This window comes from Ursus arctos, unplaced genomic scaffold (assembly GCF_023065955.2).
Source record: "Ursus arctos isolate Adak ecotype North America unplaced genomic scaffold, UrsArc2.0 scaffold_2, whole genome shotgun sequence".
Lineage (NCBI taxonomy): Eukaryota > Metazoa > Chordata > Mammalia > Carnivora > Ursidae > Ursus > Ursus arctos.
The window spans coordinates 69,198,720-69,211,160 of record NW_026622874.1 but is presented as its reverse complement, the minus strand read 5'-3'; the positions used below and the strand labels follow the sequence as shown (position 1 = coordinate 69,211,160).

The 12,441-nt window shown below is 45.3% G+C and overlaps 1 protein-coding gene and 1 non-coding gene across 3 annotated transcripts in view; one reads left to right on the top strand and one right to left on the bottom strand.

Annotated features, from left to right (window-relative positions):
- DNAJA3 (DnaJ heat shock protein family (Hsp40) member A3) overlaps window positions 1-12,441 on the bottom strand; it is a 29,400-nt gene that overhangs the window by 12,396 nt on the left and 4,563 nt on the right. For both annotated transcript variants that reach the window (XM_026520424.4, XM_026520423.4), the window contains exons 3-6: window positions 9,073-9,156; window positions 8,138-8,338; window positions 6,728-6,880; window positions 736-883 (exon numbers count right to left, since the gene is read on the bottom strand). In XM_026520424.4, coding sequence (XP_026376209.1) covers window positions 736-883; window positions 6,728-6,880; window positions 8,138-8,338; window positions 9,073-9,156 — 586 coding nt within the window. The remainder of the gene's footprint in view (window positions 1-735; window positions 884-6,727; window positions 6,881-8,137; window positions 8,339-9,072; window positions 9,157-12,441) is intronic.
- Window positions 5,675-5,781, top strand: LOC113270896 (U6 spliceosomal RNA). Its single transcript, XR_003322008.1, has one exon. It is a non-coding gene; the product is annotated as a U6 spliceosomal RNA (small nuclear RNA).

Here is a 12,441-nt window from a genome sequence, read left to right as displayed (position 1 = left end):
CCTCAGTGAGTTCACAATCTAGTGCAGGAGACCGCTATCGACTAAATAGGAACACTAACAAACGCATCATTACAAAGAGGGTCACGTTTTAGAAGGAAAAGACAAAGGACATCTAAGAAACAGGGAGAGTTCCGAACGGAAGGCTGCCCAGGGGAAGTGACACTTGCGCTAGGAGCTTTGGGAGAAGAGTTAGCCTGCTGAAAAGAAGGTGGAAAGTGAGCTTCAGACACAGGGAGTGGTATATGCCAAGCTCTGTCCTGGAAGGCATCACAGCCCATTCAAGGAGCTATGTGAAAGTCAGAAAGGCCGCAGGGCGGGCAACCAGGGGAGACTAACAAGAGGGGGCATTTCTCATCCCAACAGTCACAGCATGCTCTGCAGGGCGAGTGACGTGATCACCCTGCCGTGAGAAAAGCCCGCCCCGGGAGAAAGAGCCAGCTAGGGAGAACAGCCAGAGGCTCCCCTGGGGGCCAGGATGGAGGAGTGGTGGTGCAGACTGGGCTGGCAGGTGGAAGAAGAGCAGAACAGGCCTGTCAGGTCCCTTTGTCCAATGTGGCATACAAGGGTAGCCTGTAGCATAACTCGTGCAAAGAACGAAAATTCAAGGAGATTCTAGGCCTCCCTCTAGTCCAGGGCTCCAGGCCCTTAACCACAGCTTCTCCAACAGCCCAATCACAAGGAAACAAAGGCCTCAGCTCTCCTAGCTCCCAGGGCGTGGAGGAGCCCAAGACCAACCGGCAGGCACGGGGATCACCACTTTCTTCTTCTGCTTGGCTTGTCCTGCTCCTCTGCATACCACACAGGGAGTCGTGATGATGGAGCCTCGGCCCCCACATCTCCGACATGTGGAGCGCATCACAAAAGGGCCTGTATTTATGGTTTCCTGGTAAAAAAAAAGAAAAATGGAATCCTTAAGCACACAGGTTAACTCTAATGGCCAAGCCCCTGGGGACACAACATACACTAGAGAAAACATCTCACTGAAGACTCGTGTTCTGTGTGAACATGCACTGAAACACACCACCTAAGAGCACAGGGGCAGAGGCTCACACTGTCAGTGTGATCTTCTGGAACATGCTGACTTCTCAACGCCCAATCAGTAAGCTGATTATATGAGCCTGGAAAATGAGATAGTGCCTCTCTATAGAGGTTCCTGAACCCCCCGGGGAGCTGAGCAGATACATTTTAAAAAGAGAACTGCCCCTGGGCGCCTGGATGGCTCCAGGATCCAGGCCCGTCGGGCTCCCTGCTCAGCGGGAGTCTGTGTCTCCTTCCCCCAGCTCTTTCATACTCTCTCCCCCCTCAAATAAATAAAAATATTAAAAAAAAATAGTTATGTTTCAAAGCTACGGAAAAAACCCTTGACACATATACCCTTCTGCTCTGATGCTTCTACTCTGTAAGACAGATTCCCAAAGGCGGAATTGCTGGGACAAATAATTACTATATTTAAATTTTTTCAATTTAAAATCTATTATATTTAAAAACGTATGTGTTAGAGGGGCGCCTGGGTGGCACAGCGGTTAAGCGTCTGCCTTCGGCTCAGGGCATGATCCCAGTGTTATGGGATCGAGCCCCACATCAGGCTCCTCCGCTAGGAGCCTGCTTCTTCCTCTCCCATTCCCCCTGCTTGTGTTCCCTCTCTCGCTGGCTGTCTCTATCTCTGTCAAATAAATAAATAAAATCTTAAAAAAAAAAAAAAAACAAAAAACGTATGTGTTAGAGACTCTGGATTCCAGGAAACAAACTGACAGTTACAGAAGGGAGGGGGGTGGGAGGACTGGGTCACCGGGTGATGGGTATTAAGGAGGGCACGTGATGTGATGAGCACTGGTGTCACTGGCAACTAATGAATCGTAGAACATGACATCAAAAACTAACAATGTACTATATGTTGGCTAATTGAACGTAATAAAAATTTATGTGTTACATTTACTTGTACATGGTACAAAATTCTAAGGTAGGAAAAGGAGATGTAGTGAACAGTTAAGTGCGCCCCCGCCCCCCATTCCCTAGTTGTTCCAGGCGCCCTCCTCAGAGACACAGCCACGGTAATACTCTTGTGTATCCTACATTACCCGGACACACGCATTTCGTGCCATCTACGTGTGCATTATGGGTTTGCAGTCACCCAGGGCAGCACTGTGCACATGGTGCTGCAGCCTTTGTTTTAGTTTTTACAATTAAATGATCTCAGAAAGCATTTCTCGGCAGCGTACAGCACCCTGTGACCTGGATGCACCATGGGTTCTCAGGCCACTCACTCCTGGTGGTCCCTGAGGCTTCAGTATTATACACAAGGCTACAAGGGACACTGTGCACACACTGCGTCCCACGTGTGATCTGTAGGGTCGCTCCCCACAGAGATGCACACACGGTTCTGACTGCTCCTGCAGCACCACTCCCAAAAGCCAGAGCGCTTTCCACTTCCGCCATCAGGGAGTGTGCATGCTCATGTCCCACAGGCTTGCTGGCACGGACTGTACCCATCTTTGAAACTCCTGCCCCTCCAGAGTTGAGCCGAAGGCATCTTCCAGTTTCCACGACTGCTGCTGAGAGACGTTCACCAGCTACCCACACTTCCTCTACGGTTCACCTCACCCAGTTTTCCTGATAAGCTGCTAGCCTTTTCCCCATTATTCTAAAGGAGCTCTTTACATATTAGGAACACTAATCCTTTAGCAAACCTGTTGCAAATATTTTTTCCTAGTCTTAAACATCATGTTTTGAGAGAAATACACTTGGTTTTACTACATTATCTCAATCTCTTCCGAAAAAAAATTTTTTAAAAGAAGTTACAGCAATTGGAGAAAGGACCTCCAAGTGAGAGGGAATTGGGAACAATCAATGAAAACTATCTGTACAAGTGGCAGCAACCCAGTGTAGCCACGGGAACACATGTGCTCCCCAAAAGCGCCCTCTGGAGGACTGTCTACTCGATTGCACGTGGAGCTGCAAGATGGTCCTTTTCTCAACAGGAGTATTTGCAGGTGTAACTGCAGGTACACCCATCAGTGGACTCTTATCTGGCCATCAAAAATAATGTTTAGAAATATTCGAAGATGTGGAAATACATGAAAAGTGAGTAAAAACTGCATATATGATCCTCAACTGTTGAAAATTACACACGTACAAGCAAAATCACTCAAAATCATATGACAAACTAGAAAATACAGAATTCAAATCATTAAAGGAGGACTAAGCTACTTAATTTATAAAGAGCTTCTACAAATGCTTCAGAATAAGACCAATTACCCAACAGTAAGAAGGAAAAAAGGCTGAAGAGACATAAAGGAAAACTGGCCCTCAAATCTTCAAGATGTTCAACCTCACACGTGACAGATGCAAAATGAGCATGAGAATGGCGTTACACAAAGGTATTCAGTGTCTGTTCCAGCACAAGATGAGGGAAACCTGAGCGCACGTCAACAGGGGCCTGGCTAGGTAAGTGACAGCACGTCTGTGAAGGAGCCGCTGTGGCCCTGCAGATTGGGGCAGCTATGTACAGAGTGTTTGCCAAATATACTGAGAAGTAGAAACAAAATAAAATACTAAAGTACAAACAGAGCTAACTGTATTATACTTTTCATACAAAAAAACATGCGTATGCATGCACGCATCTAGGAGGACAGGGGATGCTTCTGGGGAGTGGAAAGAAACACAATGGCTGACAGACAAGAATGGGAGGGACATTTACTTTACACTATTTACAATTTGAACCCACTGACTTTTTAATGATTTGCGTTATTACCTATTTGAAAACTAATATAAAACAAAAATGACTTTTTTTTTTTTAAACATTTATGTATTTATTTCAGAGAGTGCGTGCGCATGCATGTGTGACCGGGGAAAGGGACAGAGGGAGAGAGAATCTCAAGCAGACTCCCCACTGAGCATGGAGTCCATCATGGGGCTCAACAGCTCAACCCTGAGCCTATTACCTGAGGACATGAGCCAAAATCAAGAGTCAGACACCCAACCAACTGAGCCACCCAGGTTCCCCCCAAAATGACATTCCTAATCAACAACTGGACAAAAACAAACTTAAAATGCTTGAGTGATGAGATTATCAGGGACTTCCACTTTTTAAGAACTGTTCTGCTCTCAAAGACAACTTCTACCCCCTACCAGCATACACACACAATGACTGATTTTGAACTGGGTGGTAGGGGACTTCTCAATCCCCTCAAACAGGATCCACCTTAACGGAATACAAACATAATCCATGAAAACCTAACTACAACTAAACATATATATAATCACAGTGAAGGGGGAGAAAAAGGTTGACCGAAATAACTTCTGAGCAAAGTATTTTAACTATATACCTTCAATCAAAAGATGAAAAGAACTCTAAATGGCAAAAGCCAGTGGTCAGAGTAACAATTCGGAAACTACTTTTTGTGTTAAGGCGTTGAGCAAATGAGTAAATATACTGAGGTTAATCAAAGCCAGACTTCTCTTTATCAGAAAAACAGTTTCAAATACAGACAGGCAGAAGACTAGATGAACCTTGTGGTGCTGGGCTGGAAGTGGAACTATCAGGTTGAACTCACTGGTTTGTCAGAGCGATGGTGGATGGAGAGATAGGTGCGTACATGTGCATGTATGTGTCTACCTATAATGTGAATAATACGGAAGGAGATACAGATATGGGTATATACGTGCATGCTTGCACACACGCACACACGCACACACACATGCTTTTATTACCCTGGCCTAGTCTGTGGGAGGGCACAGACTCAGTGAACCCCCCAGAAACAATGAGCACATCCAGAGCACGGGTCTTGGTTTCTAAATCCCAGGAGACACTGGAAGCAACCAGGACCCCTTGCAGAAATGACTGGCTCAAGGGTGTGGCAGGAAAAGCAAACACTGAGTCTAGAACATCTTACTGTGATAGGAAGTGCTCAAAGAATGAGGGGGACCTGTCAAAGGCGACACGAGCCAGCTAGAAGGGACTCCACAGGCCAAGCCAAGAACAATTTGAACATCGAAGGCAGTAATTATACTGATTACAGCCCACTGAATAAAATAAGAACACCTAAGTTCACACTGCTATAAATGAATGATAAATACATAAATGGAGAAGAGAAAGTTCTTCCTTCCAGAAGAATGCCAACTAAGAAACACAGAGGGATGCTGGGATCAGAAAATCATCTTGCGACTGCCCCAGTAATAATTAATTGGCAAGAATGATCAATGGATGCCACAACTATTGGGTGAAAAGTTTGATGAGGAACTGGATATTTATAGAGTATTAGGGTGCCTCCACAACTTCCTCATTAATTTCAAAGGAAAATTAATAACTTTACAGTGAAGAAACCTGGCGGACACTACCTTAACCAGCTACTAGTGATCAAATGTCACATCACCACTAACGGGACAAACGGACACCTTATGACTAATGACATGATCCACCAGAAAGGGATGTGGTGTTTCATCAAAAACACGTAATCTGAATCTTATCATCAGAAAATATCTGATGAATCCCAAATAAGGGGCAATCTGCAAAACAGCTGGCTTGTAATCCTAAAAAATGTCAAGGTCATAAAAGAAAAGAAAAGCTGAGAAACTATTTGAAATTAAAGGAAACAAAAGATATGACAACCAAATACTACGCAAGATCCTAGCTTGGATCCTGGACCAGGAAAAAAAGGACAATGAAAAAGTGTGAGTGCTCGCTTCCACAGCACATACACTAAAATTGGAACGACACAGAGGAGATTAGCATGACCCCCGCACAAGGATGACGTGCAACTTCCTGAAGCGTGTCATATTTAAAAAAAAAAAAAAAAAAAGGAAGAAGAAGAGAAGTGAATAAGTACAGATAATGGTATTGTATCAACATTACTTTTCCTCATTTTGACAACTGCACTGGGGTTATGTAAAAGAACGTTCTTGTTCTTTGAAAATACACACCACAGATGACAAAGCAAATGGGACAGAATGCTGACAACTGGTGATCTGAGTAAGGATTAAGGGAGTGATTCTTTATACTGTACTATAAATTTGTATTATATAAAAAATTTAGGGGCACCTGGGTGGCTCAGTCAGTTAAGAGTCTGCCTTAAGCTCAGGTCATGATCCCGGGGTCCTGGGATCCAGCCCCGCATCGGGCCCCCTGCTCAGCTGGGAGCCCACTTCCCCCTCTCCCTCTGACCCCACTCATGCTTGCTCTGTCTCTAATAAATAAAATCTTAAAAAAAAAAAATTTACTAAAACGTAAAAGAAGGGGGCGCCTGGGTAGCGCAGTCGTTAAGCGTCTGCCTTCGGCTCAGGCGTTCCGGGATCGAGTCCCACATCAGGCTCCTCCGCTGGGGGCCTGCTTCTTCCTCTCCCACTCCCCTGCTGTGTTCCCTCTCTCGCTGGCTGTCTCTCTGTCCCATAAATAAAAATAAAATCTTTAAAAAAATAAAAATAAAAAAATAAAACGTAAAAGAAAAAATGAGGACGCTTCAAGCAGAATTTAAGCCTCCCTCCTTCCATGACAGTTCAGATTACCAACACATCCTCACGTGCATTTTCAGAGAAGACAGCGCTGCACCACTGACCAAGACAGAGCTCAAGGAAAAAGGTTATAGACAGAACAGTCCCACCGAGTTAGGCACTCTCCAAGCACCAAGTACAGCTGGAGAACTATCCCCAGAGGGCGAGCAGACAGCGGGGTGGGCCAGAGACGGGGGACCCCGAAGGAAGGGGTGGGGCGGGGGCTCCTATGGGCTCTTACCATGCCAGAGCCTCCGCAGTAGTGGCAGTTCTGCAGCTTGGTGCCAGGCTCGTTCCCCTTGCCGTCACACCGCTCACAGGTGTCAGTGATGTTCACGGTGAACTCCTTGTTGACCCCCTTGGCCGCCTGATTAAACGTCAACTCCATGATGTACTAAAGAAATCAGAGGACAGCCTTACATCTTTCTTTTGATAATTACCAACATGATACTTCACTTTAAAAGTTAAAGGAGGGCAACGGTCAGCAGTTTCCAGTTACTTTAATTTTTCTTTTAAAGCAGACTTTTTTTTAAAGACATTTTACATTTACGATACTGAGGAGGTGCACAGGTCACCGACACACCGTCCACCCAGCCCCACACATGCACAGCCTCTCCCATCATCAGCATCACTCCCTGGAATGTACTTTTTTTTTTTTTAAGATTTTTTTTATTTATTTAACAGAGAGACAGCGAGTCAGAGAGGGAACACAAGCAGGGGGAGTGGAAGAGGAAGAAGCAGGCTCCCAGCAGAGGAGCCTGATGTGGGGCTCGATCCCAGAACGCTGGGATCACGCCCTGAGCTGAAGGCAGACGCTTAACGACTGCGCCGCCCAGGCGCCCCTGCAATGTACATTTTTTTAAAAATCAAGGATGAACCTATATAGACACATCATAATCATCCAAAACCCACAGTTTACTTTAGGGTCCACCCCTAGTGGTGTACATCCTACGGGTCTGAACAAAGGCCCACTGTTACAAAATCACAGAGTACTTCCACTAATGTGAAAAGTCACTACATATCCTCCATGCTCCACCTATTCATCTCCTCACCCAGCTACTTTGTTAACTATTTTACTTATCTACACTCAGCCTAATAAACATGGATGGGATTCAACTGATTCTGCCCACTCCGCAGGATTTTTAACAGGGAATGTTTGTTTTAAGTGAAAATGTACTTTTCAACAAACTGTTCAGATATTTGGACACAGTCCTTAAAGACAGCTGGAAAGATCCACAATCATAACTGAAGTCATAAAACATCCCCCGTCTCTTCAACTCTGATCATGTCTTCTTAAGACATAAATAGGCCGTGTGTCTCCCTACTGGATTGAGCTCTCCTAGAACACTGTAAGCAGGCCTTCAAGACAAAATACTTACACCCTAATCATGGACCCTGAGAGCCCCAGTCTTAGGCTACTTGACTGAGCAGCTGTAAGAATATAGTTAAAATGGATGTACACATATTACCTACACGATTTTTCTTAAACATTAGAATTATACTCTACCAAAATGGCAGCCTCCAGATCATTGCATTGAAGCTGCTACGCTTTTTTATTTTTTTTTAATTTTTTGAGAAAAAGAAACTGATAAAATCTCTTTCCCTCACACTGAGCAGCTAAAATGTGAATGATTCTTCAAAACAAGCTTACCTCCTGAGGCTGACTGAATACACTCTGGAAATCTCCAAAAGATGATGATGAGAATTCCCCAAAGATCTTCCTGAAGAGCTCCTCTGGGTCGACAGTGGGGCCTCCCTTCCAGTAGCTCTGTCCGGAGCTGCCAGCCCCAGGATCGAAGCCAGCAGAGCCGTACGCATCATACTGCTTCCTCTTCACTTCGTCACTCAGCACCTACCGGAAAGGCCCAACAATCAGGCGCCCCTGAGTCTCCCAGAGCCAGAACACGAACACGAGTGCACGCCAAGTACAGACAAGGGTATTATAGCAACATTAAATTTCCTGGTTTTAACAAATGTACTGTGGTCATACAAAAGAGTGTTCTTGTTCTTAGAAAATACACACTGGAGGACTGAAGAATAAAGAGAGATGTCTGTGACTTACTCCCAAACGGCTGGGGGGATGCGTACACACAAAGAGCAGACATGCAATACTCTACATATCCTGAACCCCTCAGACACTCGAAGTCTGGGGAGGTCACTATGGAATGGCTCAGCAGTCGTCTACAAGTACGTGCTTTATTCCTCTGATTATATTTCAAATTCCTCAAGGCAGCCTTCTACTTTTACAATCCCCACCAGCCCCATGAGACAGTGATGCCCTAAGTAACAGGGTCATCAAGTAAATTTGGGATTAATTAATCCAACCAGGAGCTCCAAGACCCGGCTATAAATCCAAATGACCTGGGAGCTCTGTTAATACAGATGATTAGATCCTGTTTTCTACGGAGATGCCAACTGGGATCTAGCGGGAGACCGGGGAATCTTTTCCTCACTGAGGTAATCTGGTGTGGGGAACGCAGCCTTCACACAGGACCTCACGACGTGTCAGGCCACCCTGTGCCACACACTCAGATGCACACAAGTGGCCGAATGACGGCGGCTGCACACACAGGTAGGTTGCGTTACCTCGTAGGCTTCTGCCAGTTGGGAGAACTTCTCCTTGGCTTTGGGATCGTCCTTATTTGTGTCTGGGTGGTATTTCTTGGCCAGCTAAGGGAGGAAACGGTAAATTACTATGGACACAAGATGATGACTAACGCTGGACCCCAAACGACAGTCACAATCTCACCTCCTGTATAGCAGTTGTTTAAGGTTTTGTGACCAACAGTAATTCTTAAAACGAGGTTTAAGACTTTAAAATAAACAGATCTCGGGGCGCCTGGGTGGCTCAGTCGTTAAGCGTATGCCTTTGGCTCAGGGCGTGAGCCCAGGGACCTGGGATCGAGCCCCACATCAGGCTCCCCTCTCAGCGGGAAGCCTGCTTCTTCCTCTCCCACTTCCCCTGCTTGTGTTCCCTCTCTTGCTGGCTGTCTTTTTCTCTGTCAAATAAATAAATAAAAATCTTTTTAAAAATAAATAAATAAAAATAAAAATAAAATAAAATAAACAGATCTCTGAACAAATCTGAAGCATATACACATTCTTCAACCACAACAAATGTCCACCAAAAATAACAACTGATTCTTCAGAACTTGGACATCTTTAAGAAAGCAGTGTAAAACAGTGTGTCTGACAGACTACCATCTACGTAAAAAGAGAAGACACTAACGATCAGCTGTATAAACTATTCTGGAAAAACACACAACAAACTGGTAACACTGACTGCAACAGGAGGCATGTAAATAAATGGGAAGGAGAGAGACTTTCCACCGTATACTCCTCTGTACTTTTCAAATTCTGAACAAAGGAAATAAACCGCCTATTCAAAACACAGGTTTAAATATTAAAAAACTTGCGAGGCTGTCCAGAGCATACAGGTGTGCTGAGCCGCTCTAAAACGAAGGTGACCTGGGGCGCCTGGGTGGCTCAGTCATTAAGCGTATGCCTTCAGCTCAGGGCGTGATCCAGGGTCCTGGGATCGAGCCCCGCATTGGGCTCCCTGCTCTGCTGGGAGACTGCTTCTCCCTCTCCCACTCCCACTGCTTGTGTTCCCTCTCTCGCTGTGTCTCTCTCTGTCAAATAAATAAAATCTTTAAAAAAATAAATAAATAAAATAAAATAATAAAACGAAGGTGACCTTCTGGCTGCTCTGAGCAGTGCCGTGCACGTAGTAGGTGGTCACTGTGTGTGCTGTGGCTACTGGTGCCTTTGAGTCTCGCTTACCACAGGTCCCTCACATGAGGGAAGGAGGAGCACAGAATGCTAAGCTTACTGGAGAAGCCACATGGCTCTGGCTGCAGTCAGGGTGCAGGAAGTTAAGTGCACGGCCTGAGGGTCACGGCGCACAGAGCCACTGTCTGCTAGCCCTGAGACCTTGGGCAGAAAGTCGCTAAGCACAATTTCCTCATCTGTAAAATAACCATAATGGCACCTACATCACAGGGTTGTGGTGGGGATAAAATGAGATAACACATATTCCAAAATGAGCACGAGGCACGGCACACAGTAACATTCAACATCAGCTATTATTAGAACATAGAAGGGAGCAGAAGGACATGTTCAGGAGGTGGGGGCATCTAAGAAGTTCTGACAGGAATTTTAAATTGTCAGTGATGAGCCAAAACTTACTGACTGATATCCGTATACCCCAAATCATCAGTATGACCACTGTGAAATACAGCACTGAAGCAGACAACCACAGAGCTCACACGTGAGGTACTATGTCCATGGCTTAGGTGAAAGGAACGAGAGGAGACATATGTAAACAGCACGTTTGTGCCAAGTAAAGACAACATGGCGTCATGGCTCAGAGTGCCAAATGAGGACCCAAAGGAGTTCAAATTCAAGAAAGTACTAGGACAGAATGCGGGGGGCATGCTGGAGACACAAGTACAACAACCACAACACAAAACGGTCTCATTTTAGGCAACCATGATCATGTGAGATTCATATGGTTTCAAAGGGAGCTGGGTACATTTTAATATAACATTTAACATAATTTTTAAAATTAAAAAAAAAAAAAAGAGGGGTGTTAGGACATTATCCAAGTCTTGAGAAACATGACAGGATTATCTTCTATGACAGGGAACTCACTTCCACCCAAGGTGGCGTGCACCATGACCAACAGCCCTCATTGATGGAGAACTCTTCATTACAGTAAGCCTAACTCCTGCTTTTAGTTCATAGGTAACTTTAATCCTCTTTTACAAATCGGCCTGGCAAATAACTGAGGCTAGATACCTTGACCCCCTAGAGTCCTCTCTTTACACTAAGGATCAAACAGCTCTCAATCTTCCACAGTAGCAAAAGAAAGCAATACAAGTCACTAAGCCTGCAAAGAAAGAACTGGTCATGTGGTACACAACTCTGGTTTCCAGGAGGATAGAGGGTGCTGGCAGGTTGCCAGAAACATCCACCCACTCCCCAAAGTCAAGGAGACAGAGCAAAGGCAGCACCAGGAGAAGCTCCGCCGTTGCAGAGTGCAGCTCTGCTGGCACCTCTGAACTCAACCTGCTTCTGGAGATGCGGGTCCTCACACCAGCTCATGAAAGCAAGGTCAGAGGCTGTGTGTTAACCCAGAAGCAGGGTCTCCGGGAACAGCCAGTAGATCACCTGGGCCACAAAGCTGTCCGAAAAGCCAAGGCAAGACATAGCGGTATACTCATGAGATTAGCTTAAGGAAAAGAGAGCTCTTTTGTGGTGTTTTAGCCTCATGTACGACACGTATTGACTGATGGGGCCTTGACCGTATGTCATAGCCTCTCCAAGCCTGTCAGGAGGATGAAATGATGCAATACACACAAAGCTTTCATCAAGGTCTGACCCCAGAAATTTCTCTATAAAGGCTACTTTAAAAATGTCCATTTTTAAATTGCACAGCTTTTCATTTCCACGCCTAAAAATATGAGTGGTTCCCTACTCTCTTTTTTTTTTTAAGATTTTATTTATTTATTTGACAGAGAGAGGCAGCAAGAGAGGGAACACAAGCAGGGGGAGTGGGAGAAGGAAAAGCAGGCTTCCCGCTGAGCAGGGAATCCGATGCTGGGATCATGACCCGAGCTGAAGGCAGCCGCTTAACGACTGAGCCACCCAGGTGCCCCTCTTTTTTTTAATCTTAAAGATTTTATTATTTTTAAGTAATCCCTACACCCAACATGGGGCTCAAACTCATGACCCCAAGATCAAGAGGTATATGCTCCACCAACTGAGCCAGCCAGGCGCCCCTCCCTGCTCTTTCTTAAATTAAGTTTCTGGTGCTTACAAACAGCCTCATGTGTCCCACTAGTTTGGCCCCAGCCTCCATCATTTCACTCCTCTCCCACTCTTACATCAGGAGCCTTACCCTCCAGCTCAAAAGAAGAAGTATGCTATTCACTATCCCAAGCCAGGGTCTCT